This window comes from Ailuropoda melanoleuca, chromosome 8 (genome assembly GCF_002007445.2).
Source record: "Ailuropoda melanoleuca isolate Jingjing chromosome 8, ASM200744v2, whole genome shotgun sequence".
Taxonomy (NCBI): Eukaryota; Metazoa; Chordata; class Mammalia; order Carnivora; family Ursidae; genus Ailuropoda; species Ailuropoda melanoleuca.
In genome coordinates, this window is record NC_048225.1 from 122,263,519 (window position 1) to 122,280,726 (window position 17,208).

A 17,208-nucleotide genomic window follows, 5' to 3' on the forward strand; every position below is an offset into this window, starting at 1 on the left:
AGAATATACAACATTTATTTTCTGCTTCCTTCTCCAGAGTTGGCATGGGACAGATCAGAGACTGGACACGAGCCACGTTCTCTCATCGCCCGACACCCTGCTGTTTCTCATCACATGTCTTTGTGGATCATTAATGTGTTTACAAGCAGATAGTTTCGTATGAAGCATTTATTTACCCTTATTATTAAGATGCGTGTGTTTCACTGGAAGCATCAGCTTTGAGGCCTTTCAAGCACATGATAAAAGCAGGCATGCAAAGGGAAGGAGTATTCTGCCCACAGATCGTGAGCAGGTAAGCTCAGCATGTCAGATGGTGGGAAAATAAGAGGAAAATACAATTGAAAAACACACTTGAAAATTGTGTTACATAAAATAATTTACTTCTCATTCAGAATGACCTTCCAGACCTCTTTGTGAGACAGCAGCCTACGAGCACAGGTACAATCTGAAAGTCGTGACAATTGTAATAGGGCAAGATGAATAGAGATACATGTTTGGTTCCTGGAGTCAACTAGAGACAAAACTTTGGAACTGGGTATGATAAGAGGGACGCTGAGGAAGAACTCTGGGAACACGGAAAGTAAGACTGCCAGAGAGACAAGAAGGGCACAACGGAGAAAACCTACTTCTTTAATACAGTGAGATTTGTATAGACGCACACCAGTGTTTTCATTCTGCAACCAGCCTGTTGGCTTAAAAGCCACAAGGTGCTCACACATGTAATTTATGCCGGAGGAATTGGTGCAATGTGCATGCATGAGTGTGTGTGTGTGTGTGTATGCACTTCAAAGGCTGTAATTTTAGAAGAATGAGAAGAAAATTACTTCCTGGCCATTCGTTAATAATTCAGGTGATATCCTGCACCTCCGTTTATAAAACAATACAATAATAAAAACATTGTAGAAAAAAACATCATAAATAACATAAATGAGAAATTTTCAAGTATGTCATGTGCCTTGAAAAGTTCCAAACAGTAGTTCTAACAATTGGTATCCTTTTCTTTTCTTTTCTTTTCTTTTTTTTTTTCCCCCTCTTTCCTCTCTCCTTTAGTCTCAGAGCCTGGAAAGAGATACCAGCAGGCTCTGTTAGCCCTGATGTCTGGGGTGGAATGAATGAAGTCCTACTTTCAAAAAAGAAACTTACGAGGGCTTTTCAGTTTGCAAAAACATGTTTCACCTTTATAAGATACAATCCTTCCCACACTGCTGGTTCCTAAGGGGAAGCATATAGCCTGGGGCCATGATAGGGAAACAGCCAACCAACCACAGTGAAGTAAGGAGCCTCATCTGCTGGCTGAAGTCCTCAGGAAAAAACAAAATGAGGAGAGCACCTTGATCAGGAGAGGAAAAAAGAGGAGAGGATAAGACTATTCACCTTGAAGTTCCGTGCCCTCACTCAGTCAGTACCTTACAGCAGGTAGAGCTGGCGAGGCCCTCCCTGCGTGTCTTCATTTGGTTCAAGCATCTTCTCTCCCAACTCCCATACCAACCTGGTTGCTAATAACCACGCACCTAGCACCCAGGCAAAGAAGGGCAGGCAGAAGGGGAGGCCAGCAGCTTCGGGACCGAAAAGTGCCATCAGTAATAACCAGCCCAAGACAGAACCGTGTCAGGGAGGCATAAAATTCTTTACGATACTTGCTCCTTAGAATACCGTTCAACACGGAGGCTGTCCGTGGTTGAACGATGCATGAAGTCCCTGCGCCTCCGACAGGACCTGTGGAGTTCTACAAAATCCACTTTCCACAGATTAGCATTCCTCTCTTGGCCTGCATGGCAACCGGTTCTGTCTGCCTGTTTGACTGCAGGATGAAAGACCAGGGATCAGAACATGCATGTAGGTATGTACACACACTCTAGGAATGAGCACCTAGGGTCTTTCCTATCTATTCTTGCAGAAATATATATGTATATATACATATAGACACATATACATAGAATGTGTATATATGTGCGTGTGTGTAAATATATATATATACACATATACATGTATTTACACACACGCACATATGTACACATAATAGACCAACCTCATCTTAATGTCTAGCATTTAGAGAAAGTGCCAACAGAATACATGTGCTTGTGGATGTCACATGAAATGTACCAACCAACCAACCTGAGGTCAAGCTGTTGGGAGGAGAGAACTGCAACAGTCTTTGGAAAGCCACCCCTACAAAACCATTCTTTGGATACTTGCTCACGTGGCACCCTAAAGGAATTCTGGGAAAGCTGGACTGGAAGGAGGTCCTGCCCTGATGGACACCCACACACCAAAACTAGATTACTTCTTACACGGGAGTGACTCACACATGGCAGGCAGCACGAACACTAAGCTACAACGTGGATAAAGCCCTGGTGCTTAATGCAGATCAATATCTGGCCTCAGGTGTTCCAGGCATAGAGTCTTGGCATCTCAGCCCTCCGGTGCTCTCTGGGAATCAGGCGCACTGGGGGACCAGGGAGGGACAGTCTGCAGAACTCTTGGCTCCTTTCTGCTTCTCTGACCCAGTGCTGGAAGAGTTGGCCAAGTCAAGATAGAATCGAGACTTGAGGAAGCGGCGGTATGAATCCTTTTCCATCAGGTTGAAAATCCTCTTCTGGGCCTCATCAAAGCAGGTTATCGTGGGCTCTAGCATGTTCCGGCTTGTCTCCTCCCTGGTGCAGGAATCCAGGTTTACCTGCAGGGCAAATGCCGAGACGTATTAGACACACTGCCCTGTTGAGCATGGGAGGCCGCGTGCTTTGTGGTGAGTAACCCGTGTGCACCCTCCATACCCCAGAAATGAAAAGAACATTTAGCTCCACCCCAGCACACGTGAGACAGTATAAAGGGTTCATGTGCTTTTGTTGGGCAGGACAATACCTTTGTTCTTTCTCATGAATCTGGAAGATTTATCAAAAAACTCATTAAGGGAGATCATCTAAGTCATCTGGTTGAAAGAGCTTCTTTCTTAACTGATTGATTTGGGGTTGTGGAGATTATAATGACCTCCTCCACTCTTAGATCTTTTCCTTTAATTCAGGTGATCTAAAGACCCACATCACTGAATACCACTTGCAGGAAATTTCACTAAGCTCCAGAGAGTTCTCTGCCATGAAGACCTACCTCTTTGGTTGCCTGGACTGAGATGAATTCATTATAGATCTTTTTGGCCTTGGGACTTAGTTTAGAGGGCGATTTGATTTTCTTGTACTCTTCGCAGCTAATCCAGAAGTCGATATTCTCCTCACTGTATTCAGACTTCAAGAAAGCTTTGAAAGCCGCCAGCCCACCTGTGATGGAGGAGAAAGAGCCGCTCTCGTCATCACCCTGGCAGGCCTCTTGGACAGTGTATTTCAGAGAAAGCCAAGGTGCTTGAGAGAATAAAACATGGGTTCAAACAACCCCCACTCCCCCCTTTCTGGGGGTCACTTGGAGTCAGGTGACCCTAATCTGTTTGACATCTGTGGGATCCCAGTTATACCTAGTGCTTCTTGTTCAAGGTTTGAAGTCTCAGTGTTTCTGAAATGTAGCCACCAATTGCCAAAGTAAATTTGAAAAAGAGAAACTAAGGCCGATTCTGCAAGAAGTCTCCATATTTGGAACTTTTTCCCTCTACCTTTTCCCCATGTGGTGAGAGAGATGCTTTTCCACATGGTTTCTGTATGAACTTCCCACTGTCTGTCACAAAGCTCGAGGGCATGGTAAAATTTTAAACAGACTGATTCTCCTGAGCCTGGAAGTCAGAAGAAACCCAGCTCTGTCTGCATTTCCTATTAGATCAAATATAGTATGAGATAACTTGTCTATCTCGAGAGCTTTTGTCCTCATCCTAGTGGGGAAGAAAGCTGTCAGACTTACATTCATGGCTAATCAGGTTTTCCAGTGATTCAGCCCATTTTTTGACTTCCTCTTGGCTCACCCTAGAGACATTACAGAGAAAAGGAATAACTTGAATGCCATGATACAAACTTAGGGCAAGAAATTTAAGATCCTGAAAAACATGCAGATATTTTCTTTTCTACCCTTATGATGAGACCTATTGTTGATTAGGGAAGCCTTTCCATTAAATGCATGGACATTTCCAATGCAAGTGCGGTCTTCATGAAAATGGATGCCATCTTGACCTAGCTTCACTAAGAACACAACTTCCTTTTCTCCTCATAGAACTTCCTTGACATTAAATAGTTAATACTCAATGGGTCTCCACTGAGCCCTTTTCCCTTACCTCTGACAAACCACCACTTTGTCCTTCTTGCTGTGGGAAGAATTATGTTCACAGGAATCGGACTTCTGCAGCAGGAAACCTAGCCGATGCTTCATATCTTTCGCACTGCACGGAAGAAGAAAAAGAACAATGCTAATTAGCTCTTTTAAAAGGGCCCCTAGTGGCAGAGCTCAAAGAGTCCATTACTAGTAAAGGGGCAGGGGACAGTTTACTTAGGAAATGGGAGTTGAAGTTGGCGTGAACTCTCCGAAAAAGCAGATTCCACTTCTGTGTCTGCCTGTGCCTCGCTAGGAACCCCGGGGGCCAGAGTCACAGCCCAGCCTGCTCTGTCTGCAACAGAATTCGGACCCTCAGTCGGCTTCAGGCGCCTCTTCTGTAAACCTGGCATTTTGACCGATGGAACGCTTTGGTGTCTTTGACAGAAACACGGTGAAAATGTGCCTGCTCTCTGGGTAATTTGTGGGAACGGGAGAGCAAGCAGTAAGCGCAGAACGTGGTTCCTTCCTGTGCACGCCACCTTCTGGACGGCAGTAGCTGTTTCCACCTGCCTCCTTGCTAGCAGAGGGACCTAAGCACGGCTAAGCAGAGCACCTTAGCAAGGGAAAGGGCTGTGCGGTCACAGGAGGCGGTGCCAAGCAATTCACCTTATGGGATATTCACGGAGGTGGGCGTGCAGCTCCAGCAGAGGGAAGCGGAGGGGTGGCAAACGCAAATGTTCTGGCCAACACCTGACCAACTTCAGGCTTGCTTTTAGAGAAATCTCCTGCTCCTGCTAGTGCTTTCCTGCTTAATATCTACACTGTAAGAGCATTTACACTATAAAGGGCATCCGAGCCTTAAAAACAATAGAGACGCAGGCAAGAGTCACCACTGCAGCTGTGACTGCTTCACTAGAGCAGGGCTTCCAGCTTATGGTTTCACAAGTAGCTAGGGGACAGCGGGCATGTGACTGACTCCGAGAGAAGGGCCTTTTAATAAGGTTTTAAGCTCAACTTTCTCTTTGTTAATTACTCTTGTGTTTATATCTCTTTTATTGTAAAAGCCAAGAAATAGTTTTAAAAGAGAAATGTCACTTTAGAAGAAATGAATGACTCGATGTTCCTATGGAGAGTGAGAAAAATAAAGTCACGAGGATAAAAAGACATTTTAGGACGGCTCCTGATGTATCAGTGGCTTTTCTACGCGCCTTTCTCCAGAAAGCTTGAATTCCATTATGTTCTTGGACTGCCCCTAAAATGGTATTTTCTCTTCCTCACAAGACTGATCCCCGCCCCCCCCGCCACACCCCGCTTCTCCAACTGGTCAGGGGATGCAAAACCCTCCTTAATGATAGCAAGATATAATCATGAAGGCTCAAGTGATTCTAAGATACAAATATATTATGATTCTGTCAAAATAGAACTCACTTCACGCTTCCATGAAAACCTGCGCCGGGTCAGGCTGAGATCTAAGTTACTGACTAACGAAAGTCATTTCATAAAGAGTTGGAAGTATGCTCAGCAAGTATGTTACATTTGTCCTTATAACGTACTGCAACCATAAAAATAAAAACCAGCATGACTTCAGAGATCACTGGAGTCAGGAAACAGGATTTGATCTGCACTGGGCCACCCACTGCCTACGTGACCTTGAACAGTTCATGCCCTTCTGCAGCCTCAGGCACTGATGCTAAGGTGAAGTGTTGGACTAGTTGATTTGCAGTTGACCAGTGAGGAGAGGGAAGAGCCGTTGACCTTACTGATACACAGGTAACCTCCCCAGATTAGCTTCTTAGCTCCTTGGGCAGACTAGTGCAATCCTTCATCTGTCTCCCTGAATACTTACCAGAGCATAACTGTATTTTGCATGGTATGAATTAACCGAAGCTTGGAGTAATTTGCTCCCTTCAGCTCAGGATAGTAATGGTGGAGGTCAGGGGCACCTACTTCGTAGGCACTCCCTGCCAGACCCTCCTGCTTCATTTTAAAGCAGCCAAGAAAGCACATTTAAAAAAGAATATTCTTTCATACTCCTGAATGACAGAATATTTGAAAGGTAAACTTCTAAGAGGTGCTCAAAAGATTGTGCTTTCTGGGATAGTTCTAAATTGAAATTTAGGGTGATTTTTATTTGCAGGGAAGCAAGGGGGTGGTACACGTACAGACTGATTTTCTACCTTTAACTGTAAGATTAAATAACAGAATATGCACTAGTTTTGTATTTGTCTTCAGCTGGCTGATCTATAAGCAGTCTCTGAAAGCTCTTTATGTATATCCCCCCTTTTTGTAAAGCCAAAAGCATATGAGCACTTATGAAGCGGCTTGACTTTTTTTTCTTAATCAACAGACCGTACATCAACAAAACAATGTCTGCAGAATGAGATCTTCTATAGAACCCTTAACTGAATTGAATTGTTAGGGTCAATACTTCTCAACCACCACTCACATAAGGTATTTCAGGAACTGGGGGAAGCCTCAGAGAGAGAAGGGGGATCTGGTATTGTCACTCATACTGTATTGTCACACTTGCTTATAAGAACATAAACAGTGGAAGATACTGCAGCACCACACAGAAAGCAGAGTGCCTGTGATGTGGTCAAACCTCATTCTGGGCTATCTGCCCCTAACCCACCCCATCAGAAAGCTCAGAGCCATGATTCCACAGACCCCAGTGATGCTCGAATAACAGCAATCACAGACCACTGTATTTGGTCCGAAAATTCACATCACTTAATTTGAACTACCTGTGTGAGAAGATCGTAACAGTCCTCAAAACCGAGGTCATATAAAACACATAGGTGCCAATATTCGGGGTGAGAAGGGGGCACACTTCTCCAGGGACAATTTCTAGTTGGTCTTAGAGGAAAGCTACCAAGTTGAGGCTCTCCTGACCACGCTGTTTCTAATTCCAAAGAACTAGATTAGCAAGTAGTATATGTAAGTAACTAAGAAAGTCTATCCGAAAGTTTAACGCGGTGAGCGGCTGAAAATCTTACCTCCTCAAGCAAGAAGCCGGCAGACCCGCAAGTCCCTTGCACATCTTGCTCGGTGTGGGATTCGCAAGCTGGGGAAGAAATGCGGCAGGAGGAGCTGTGGCTTCTGTTTTGAGCTCACTTGGCCTTTCCTCCGGGAAGATGCTGTCAGACTCCTCGGAGCTGCTCCGGAGCCTGCAGGGGTCCCTTTTATAGCCCAGCGGCGGCCGTCTGGCCAATCAGACGGCAGCTCTGAAACCACCGCCCCGCAGCCGCCCGGCCAATCAGACGGCAGCTCTGACACCGTCGCTCCGCAGCAGCCCGCCCCCCGCTGGCGGCGGGAGTTACGCGGGGAGGTACTGACGCATCACCGTGCAAAGTGAACAGCCTGAGGCAAACCTCCTGCGAAGCAGGCGAACAGAAAAGAAAAGTATGCTCCCTGTCTCTACCGATACCGGTCCGGGGTTTCGAATTTCTAGAAAAGGGGTGGGGGAGGGGAGAGACAGCTTCAAATGGTAAGAAACATAGCTTTACGCATTCTTCCGTAGAAACAATATCAAGGCAAGTCGCCTCTTGGAAGGAAAGGCGCCAGCGGGAATTCGTGGGCTCATTTTGGGACTGAATCTCAGTGCATTAGAAATAGCATATCCCACATGGTCCAAGAGCTCAACCTCACTATTTCCAGAGGGAATTTGGCAGGATCGCAGTTTCTAGGTCACGATTTGCAGAATGCCTTTTGGGTTGTCACAGTCGCGCACGGGTGTGGAGAGGAATAGGTGGATAGCAGACAGTTACATGCCTGGCGGCACAGAAAATTAGCCTAGGGAAAGTGGATTAGCCACGTCTGTAATCAGCCTGACTGTGGAATACTTTTCTGGAAATCTTAGGAAGAATAGAATTCAGCCAGCACTGATAGTCTCTCTTACACATGCACGCCTCCTGCCAAAAGCTGCAACACAGCCGTTAAGGACCAGAGGAAGGACTGGGTGTTATACGCAACTAATGAAGCATCAAACTTTACATCGGAATCTGGGGATGTACTGTATGGTGATTAACACAATATAATAAAATAAAATTAAAAAAAAAAAAAGGACCAGAGGAAGGAGTAAGTGAACAAATATAGAGACCCTTTCTTATTTGCAAATGGACTTATATCTTATTATGTCTTATGGAATTCAGGTCTCCAAACTGGTACATCATAATATTGAAGAGAGAGAGAGAGAAAAAGAAGAAAAAATAGGTAATTTGCCTGCGTATTACCAGGCTTCAGAGTAAACCTAAGAATATTTGGCCCTACAGGTGCCTCTGAACACAAGGGCAGTTAGTATCTTTCGTACACAATATGACAGACTGAATGCCTCAAAGAACCATGCAGCTGTTTTCATCTTGCAGTCGTGGCTCCAGTACCCACACCAGAATTAGAGAGGAGTCTTGCCTGTACAGGAAAGCTATGCGCGGAAGGAGTGAATGAATTGCTCTGTCAGACCCAAACAGCTTTCATTTTTTAAGTAGATAGGCTCCTGGTCACAGGATATAGTGAGCTGTACTTTACGTATAAGAAGCGGGGGCATCAAATGGTTTAGATAGAGAAGAATAGATGGGTTCCAGTGAGGTGCAAAGGTACCCTAGAATATAGAAATGGAAGTGAGAAAGTGCAGTGTGCCTACCACACACAAGACCCTAGACATCCCACACTGCTCACCCCGTTACCTGGGTCCATGGCCAGCAGAGCAAGGAGATGGCAGAGAAAAAGAAAAGGATGGCAGGGCCATGATTTCTAGAAGATGTATTTAAATTATAGGGAAAATTCTCTGGTTTTCTCCAAGGCAGATAGGAAAAAATTAGATTAGCTACTGGACAACTTTTCCTTGAGGTTTAACACGGAACAAATACATTTCTTTGTGAAGCTGACAGCTGTCCTTGGTTGTATTGTGGAAGGGGACATGGTGTGATACAAAATGACAGAGGCCATCAGACCAAGGAAGGTAGAGAGATGGACGGGTCAGAGCTGGCATCAAAGAGGAGAGAATAATTAAAAGGGATAGGCCAGGGCCTTCTTTGTTTATCTAGGCACCCAAGAGAGTGATCATTCAAATAATTTGATTTTAGGAACATGAATAAGAACTTTGTACCTTGGACCTGGAGCAAAAAGAAGCGTGATTTGTCATAAGCTAAATACAAATAGTGCCAATAGATAAGCTGAATGGGATCCAAGATAATCTAGGCTAATGCATTCATTTTACCAAAAAGGAAAACAAGAGGAAAAGTGACTTGCCAAGGTCACAGCTTCTTACTGATAGAGCTGGTTTCTTGAAACTAGGTGATGTGGATTTTCTACTGTACTATCGTATTATTAAACTGTTGTATCAAATGAGATAAACCATGTAAACAGAGATATTTCTAAAATGTAAAGTGCTAGGCAAATACTGCTTATTGTTAGATTATATACAACAGATAACAAAATGCAATATTAATTTTAGGCATATCATTCAAGGAGACTCTGCCTGATTTTCTCTTGTTCCCTGACAGCAAGGAACCACACGGCTCTGGTCTCTTTTAACTTTGAGATTACCTATTCATCTGTCAAGGCATTTCATATTCATTCACTTCTTTAACTACAATTTCTTAATTTCTTAAGAGTTTTAATACTTCAAAGAATGTTTGGGAAAGCTTTATATAAGTTAACTTATTTTATACTATGGGACTGGATTGTGTTTGAGGAGGCGAAGACGGGTACATCATGATACCTTGACAATTTTCCGCCCCCTTTCTCTGACATACACACAACCTTTTGTTCTATTATTCTGTGATTTGTCATTCCTGGATGATTCTCGTGAGGTGGAATAGCTTCATTCTCAAAAGACCTACTTTTTATTTATTCGTTGATTTAAGACCTGTCTTTCGAGCACCTACTCTGTGACAGGTTCTGTTCAAAGAACAGCAGTGAGTGTTCCCAAGCAGGCAAGTCCCCACCCGAGTGGAGTTTCCACCCAGGTAGAAGGAGAAAATAAACACGTAATTCCAGATTTTAACCCATGCCGTGAAGAAAATAAGCAAGTGATGTGACAGAAAGAAACCAGATGGCAAAGGGCTCATTTAGCCAACGTGGTCAGAAAGCCCTCTTTGAAGAGGTGGGATCTGAAGTGAGATGAGATTGGTGAGACGAAATGATCAATGAGCTATGCCTAGGAACAGCTTCCCAAACAGAGGTTAAGAGCAAGCGAGAATGTTCTTTATCTAAATTGGGAGAGAACAAAAGGGGACCAGCATGGCCAGAAAATTGGAACAAGGGGTCAGTAGTGTGATACAGAGGTGGAAGGGTAAAGGCCAGATCCTGCAAGGACTTGATCCAGATACTGGACCGTCTCAGCCTGCAATGGAAATCCACTCAAGGGATTGAAGCAGATGGCAGGCATGAGCTGGCCACTCTGGCCTTTGTGGAAGCATGGATTAAGGGAAGAACATGGGAGCAAGTAGACCAGTGAGAAGAATGAGCACTTTAAACCCTAACTCGTGAGTTCAAAATGGATATTTACTTTACAAATATTTACTAGATATTATGTGCTAGACATCTTGCTAGGCTCTAGTAGTCTAAATATGAATCAGGAATGATCTGCGCTAGGGGCGCCTGGGTGGCGTAGTCATTAAGCGTCTGCCTTTGGCTCAGGGCGTGATCCCAGCGTTCTGGGATCAAGCCCCACATCAGGCTCCTCCGCTAGGAGCCTGCTTCTTCCTCTCCCACTCCCCTGCTTGTGTTCCCTCTCTCGCTGACTGTCTCTGTCAAATAAATAAAATAAAAAATCTTAAACAAAAAAAAAAAAGGGAATGGACTGTGCTTTTCAGAAGCTCATACTCTCATGAGGAATCCCCAGGTTGAGTGCCATTATACAAAATTCAAGGAAAGCAAAAGAGGCTATAGATAAATGCAACCGTGGAAATTTGGAGTCATTTAACAAAAGACGTTAAAGGAAGAATAGAGACATTATATATATATATATATATATATTTCTTTGGACACTAATTGTGCAGGGTGCTGTTTTAAGCACTGCGTATCAGTAACTCATATATTTCTCACAACTCATTGCGAAAGACGACCCTACGGTGGTCCCATTTTACAGATGAGACATAGAGGGTTTGAGTAACTTACCTGAAGTCATATATCTACTAGGTGGTGGTGACAGGAGGCCAGCTCAGACAGTCCAGGGTCTCTGGTATTAACCTCTATGCTCCCAGGGCCACAAAGGATGAAAGAAAGTGTACCTTTAGCGACCTCAAAGATGACGAGTGTGACCATTTCTCTGGGACAGAGGGAGAGAGAAATGAAACTAGATGGCACTCTGAGACCCAAAGGGTGTTCCTTGTCACCCTGAAGACCAGATTTCACCCTGTAGTTGTTGGGGGGCTAGGCAAGGTGTTCAAGCAGATCATAATAGTGTTCTAGAAATAGAACTTGGGAAGCACTGTCGGGGAATAGAGAGAGAGTGGCAGAAAGTTTGAAGGCTATCCCAGTGGTCCATGTGAAAGACGATGGTGGTAAAAAACACTACTGGCCAAGGTTGTTGTGAACATCAAAGGAAGTAATATGTGGAAAAGCACTCTTATAACTATAAATGCCAGCATCTGGAAGGCATTGTTGGCCCAAGTGCTGTAAACACTGTTTCCTACCGAGGGACATTAAACCACACGGGAGGTGAGCCGTGTGTGGTCCCCAGGTACGTTTCTCATTTCCCCACCCTTAGTTCAGGGAGAACAAGAGAAAACATTGCTCAAGCTCTTCTGGGGTCTGAAATAAGGAAATAAGCTATTGTGGCAGGCACTGGATTCTTCTCCCTGGTATTGAAAAGGGGCCCTTCTCCCAACGAGGGCAGGATGCAGGCCAAGACTCAGCCTTAGTCAACAGTCACACCATCTCAGATCACAATTTCCTCTCAGCGGTTAGACCCGCCCCCACCCTCCTTAATAGCTTACTACAATGTTAGGGATGTTAGTGAGGGTTCAAGTTATTGATTTAAGGCCAAAAAGCAACATAACCAACTGGAGAGTGCTATACCCCAGGGAGATGAACAGGGACTTCCCCGGTGTCTCCCTTTTGGGAAACGTGTCTTAACTCTGCATTAAGCTTGGTGGTCACATGCAGGAAATCAGAGCCCTTCACCCTGACACTGGACGAAAACCAGGTGACGGACGGCTCAATCTCCCTCAGATGGTGTCACACTTAATGTGCTGGGGAAAAAATCTTTCTTTCCTAAGAAGTAAGGGAAGAACCAAAATATCTTTATCCCAAAGATTTCATCTTTCTTTTGCAGAGCTTAGCCCAAGATAGAAACAGGAGCTTCATAAGACTTCATTTACAATGTGTTGATGGAGAGAGATGACATGGTGTCCTGGAATGCGCCTGAACTTCACAGTCAGGCAGACTTGGATTCTAATTCCAGCTCCTTGCCCTGGCTGGGTGGTCCTGCCAACTAGGGTAAACGTTCCGAAGTCCAGCTGCTTCTTGTGTAAAATGGGATAATGATAAATTATCTGGTGGAAGTACTCAGTAGTATTTGCTGAATGAATGCTGTTAGGATTATATGATACGAGGTGTGCCGAAGTTATCGGAAATACTTGGGAATCTCAAAACATAACCATTATCATCAGAAATATGTTACAAATTTTATATGAATTAGCAATCGTGATCATTATTCATCTCTTAAAAAAAACAAGCCTGGGCTCCCACTTGCCCTCAGATGAAAATGTAAACTTCTTGGCATGACCCTCCAGGACTTTGATGATTGGACCACAGCATCCCCCCTTCCACTCTATTCATCATACTCATCCCAGACTGCTGAGGATTCCCCACACATCTGTATATTTTCCCTACTCTGCCTGGGCTCACGCTGTGCCATCCACCTGGAATAGCCACAGAATTCCCCGCCTGTCAAACTCTCTTCCTCTGCCCTCAGTCCTAACCAATTGCTACCTCTTTTGGGCTCCACCAGCGCTGTGCTTGAACCTAACCTCTATCCAGCTTCCCTTTAAATCTGACTGTGTTACCTTTGCTTGTACTGTTTATGCAAACCTTTATGTTCATCATCTTCTGTGGCGCTCACTCTGGAGACATTAATCCAACAAATACAGGGATGCCTGGGTGGCGCAGTCAGTTAAGTGTCCGGCTCTTGGTTTCGACTCAGGTCACGAGCTCCTGGGTGGTGAGATTGAGCCCTGCGTCGGGCTCTGTGCTCAGCATGGTGTCTGCCTAGATTCTCTCTTCCTTCTGCCCCAACCCCACTCTCTCCTCTCTCTCTCTAGAATAAATAAATAAATCTTTTACAAAAACATCTAGCAAATACATACGGATACCCTCTGTGTGCTTAGTACCATGCTACACAGTAGGTACAGGACCAGACTCTGCGCTCTTCGATCCTACATTCTGGTGGGGAGATGGACGGCAAAACTCAAGTATATAGGCAAATAAATAAAATAATTACGAATTGGGATAAATGCTTTTAAGGAAAAAAGAAAAAAAGACCCAGACCCAAGGATGCCTTAAGAAATAACAGGGTGAGGAGTCCTACTTCATATTGGATGAAGAAGCAAGGCTTCTCTAAGAAGGTAATATTTAAACTAGGACCTAAAATATGGGAAGATGCTAGTTATGCAAATAATGGGGCATCCCAGGCAGAAGAAAGCAGGAGTACAGGCCCTGAGGCCAGAAAAAGTCTGATGCATAGAAAACCACAGGGTCTAGGATGTAGTGAGTAGAAGCAAGAACAGCATAGATAAGGTTAGGGTAAGATAGATAGATAGGACCCCAGGTAAGAGTCTTGAACTTTATTTCCCCTATAATGTGAGGGGGGTGGCATGGGCATTTCATGACTCACATTTCCTGGATCTTTGGCTGTTTTGTGGAAAATAGAATGTGGGGGATCAAGAGATTGTGTAGAAAACTGTAGAAATTGTCTAGAGAAGGAATGGTAAGAGCCTGCACCAGGCAGGAGAAGACTCCATCCCTTTAACACTGAAGAGCTTGCATTCTAGTGGTGGAGAAAGTTATTAAAAAATTAATTTCAGGAAAATGCTAGACATTCACAAACAGGGATAATCATAGGTGCTAGGAGAGCAGGAGGGAAGAGCGTGAGGTGCTCATGGAAGTGAACCTAGTTACCTCACTACTCAAAGGATAGGTACCATTATTTGTCCATTTCATACACGAAGGACCTGAGCACAAAGAAGCTAAGTAATATGGTTCATGGTGACACAGCTAGGAAATCATTGAGCAAGATCGAAGCTCAGGCCACTGGATTCCAGAGGCCATGCTCTTAACCCCCACGCAATACTGCCTCTCATGTTGGCTGTGATTCTCTGCCTGGCCATGAGCTACTAGAAGCTTCTTCTTTCATGTGCTTGCTTGTTCCAATGATATTTCACATATATGCATTGTTTCTTCTCTTCCAGGGAGCTGGGATGATGGGATCAGCCTCTATCACGCTGCCAGTGAATTAAACTTCCCATGCCTGCTTTAAATTTAATGACTTTATTTATTTAAAATTGTTTTAATTAAGGTGCAGCTGACATATAATATTATATTAGCTGCAGGTGCATAACATAGTGATTTGACAATTACATACATTGTGAAATGCTCACTATGATAAGCGTAGTCCCCATCTGTCACCATACAATGTTATTACCATATTATTGACTATATTCCCCATGATGTACTTAACAGCTCCATAACTTACTTATTTCATAACCGGAAGTTTGTACCTCTTGATCCCCTTTGTCTATTTTGCCCATCCTCCACCCACCCCTCCTCTCTGGCAACACCTGTCTGCTCTCTGTATTTATAAGTCTGTTTCCATTTTTCATTTGTTTGCTCGTTGGGTTTTCTTTTTCATATTCCACATGTAAGTGAAATCATATGGTATTTGCCTTTCTCTGCCTGATTTACTGAATGTAATGACTTCAATATTCACTCTTCAATCACATCGGTATAATTAACAAATCTAAGTGAAGGCAAGGTAAGCAAGAAGGAACAATTCCGGAAGTCTTGTAAATTCATGTGGTAGTTCCCACCGGGATAAATTCCTCTGAGAATATGCCTAATTAAAATTTTTTTTAAATTTACAATCTTTTTTATAGTTATAATTAATCATTTGACTTGACCATTAAGGTGTAAAAAGTTGTATCTCTTTCTACAAAGGTCAAGTTTTAAGGAAACATGGCACCAAAATCCTAAAATGAGAACCCACCCAAGGAACCCCCATCAAGTCCCACCCCTTGTTTCTGAGCTCAGCATCACCCCAGTTGAAGAGCATCAGGGGAGAAGCTCTGCAATCTTGCAGGATTTCTGACCAGGGCTTTTGAGTGAACAAGTCAACATACTTACCCATATCAATCTACGGGAACAGCTGCCCCTCGTTTCACAGGAAATAACAGTGATTGAAATAGTAGCATCGTGCGGAGGTGTTGACCCAGAAATATGGAAGGGCTGTCCCACAATATAGAGTTTATGTGCCTTGATTGTTTGGGGGAAGCGTTGATGGATTTTTGTTGAGTCATAAAATGGCCTCTGCCATTTCCTCTTAAAATAACCCATTTCTACAACACTTCACAGTGTGTGAAGCACTTTTTCTACATTATCTCATTTGCCTTTCATATCAAAGTCAATATGTCCAAAATTGAAATAATTCTGCCCTCTGAAAGCCACTCTGCCTCCAGTGTTCTTGATTCCCGTCAATCCGTGCCTGTGATGTTTTCACTGTGCTCTTCTTCTCCAGGCCTGGTTCAGACAGCCCTTGCCTGGTTCGGACCCCCCTTGCATGTCCGCTGGAACAGATACCTCCGTTGCTTTTATAAGTAAGAGTGCTCCTGCTTCAGATGAACTCTTTAGGCGGAACATCAATAACAGAGCAGAGTTACAAGAAGCAGCTGGAAGGACAGAAGAGCTTTCCGCCCCCTCAGATCATCTTCTGAAATCCCTGAATTTTTATTGGAACGTAGACTTGCCCATTCGTTTATTTATTTATTTGTTTTGTTTGTTTACTTCTGCTTTCACGTTCTGGTGGCACGGTTGGGCAGTTGCAAGATAGGCTATCAGGCTCTCAAAGGCTAACCTATTTACTACCTGGCCTTTCACAGAAAAAACACAAAAACCAAACCAAACAAAACACCGTGCTGGTCGCTGGCCTACAATGCATCATGGAACATTACATCAAAAACTAGGCGTGTACTGTATGGTGACCAACATAATATAATAAATTATTAAAATAAAAAAATACAATATAACAATATTCTGCTACACGAGCTTCCGTATGAACTCTTCTTTCTCTGATCACTCATCCCGCACGCTGTAGTCATACCCTGCCTCCACAAGTTTATTCCACTAACTTTCTAGAAAAGAAAGTTCCCATTTCTTCGCCCAGACTACCCAACACTTGACTTCCAAGTACCTTTTCAACCTTAATTTCCAATCCTTTCCCAAACACTCTGAAGTATTGGCTTTTCTCTCTCAGTGGTCCATGCTTTCTTATACCCAAGTCATTTTTATCTAGGTAAAGCCTTCTTGTTTTTAGCCATCCAATCGCCAGACTTGATATCCCTTCAGAAGAGTTCATTGAGCCCACAGGGAAAAGAGACCTCCTTCCTTCAATTTGCCAAAGTACTTTTATCACTACCTATCATGGCATTGAGCAATTTCTATCACAAATGCTAATTACACACACACACACACACACACACACACACACACACTAGCATTCTTTCTTTTACTGTCTTTAATGTCACTGATAAGAGGCTGACCATATCCCATCCTTGCAGAACCTACCGGTAGCCAGTATTCGTCTTGAATTTAACAAGTTAAGCTAAGGAGTTGCTGAATGAATAAACCCAGGGCCCTGCGGGGGAAGAATTGTTATACCATCCATTTTACCAATGAGTAAACCAAGAAATGAGATGTGTGTCACTCAGGGTAAATTAGATTCTATTACAGTAATATACAATCTCCCCAATCCAAATGCACTTAAAAGAACAAAGACTTCTTTCTTATTCATTCCATGTGTCCTTTTAG

General features: G+C 43.7%; 1 protein-coding gene across 2 annotated transcripts; it reads right to left on the reverse strand.

Annotated features, from left to right (window-relative positions):
• Positions 1-358: 358 nt before the first annotated feature.
• Positions 359-7,328, reverse strand: RGS4 (regulator of G protein signaling 4). Of its 2 annotated transcripts, XM_019800557.2 has the most exons (5): positions 7,182-7,328; positions 4,208-4,312; positions 3,841-3,902; positions 3,106-3,272; positions 359-2,677 (listed from the first exon to the last, which is right to left on the reverse strand). In XM_019800557.2, exons 1-5 carry the CDS (start codon positions 7,223-7,225, stop codon positions 2,438-2,440), a joined length of 618 nt encoding a protein of 205 aa, XP_019656116.1. In that variant the 5' UTR covers positions 7,226-7,328; the 3' UTR covers positions 359-2,437. The 2 variants fall into 2 exon arrangements, with proteins under 2 accessions (XP_019656116.1, XP_011224351.1); XM_011226049.2 differs by lacking the exon at positions 3,106-3,272 and having other exon boundaries at positions 2,607-2,677.
• Between the last annotated feature and the right edge of the window lie 9,880 nt (positions 7,329-17,208).

What these genes read in the sequence shown, in the direction of transcription:
- RGS4 (XM_019800557.2), bottom strand. Translation starts at nt 7,225, where the DNA reads ATGTGCAAGGGACTTGCGGGTCTGCCGGCTTCTTGCTTGAGGAG. An exon ending in AAACCTGATTAGCCATGAAT is followed by an intron (nt 3,273 to 3,840) that starts GTAAGTCTGACA and finishes CCTCCATCACAG; the next exon opens with GTGGGCTGGCGGCTTTCAAA. An exon ending in CAGTCCAGGCAACCAAAGAG is followed by an intron (nt 2,678 to 3,105) that starts GTAGGTCTTCAT and finishes TTTGCCCTGCAG; the next exon opens with GTAAACCTGGATTCCTGCAC.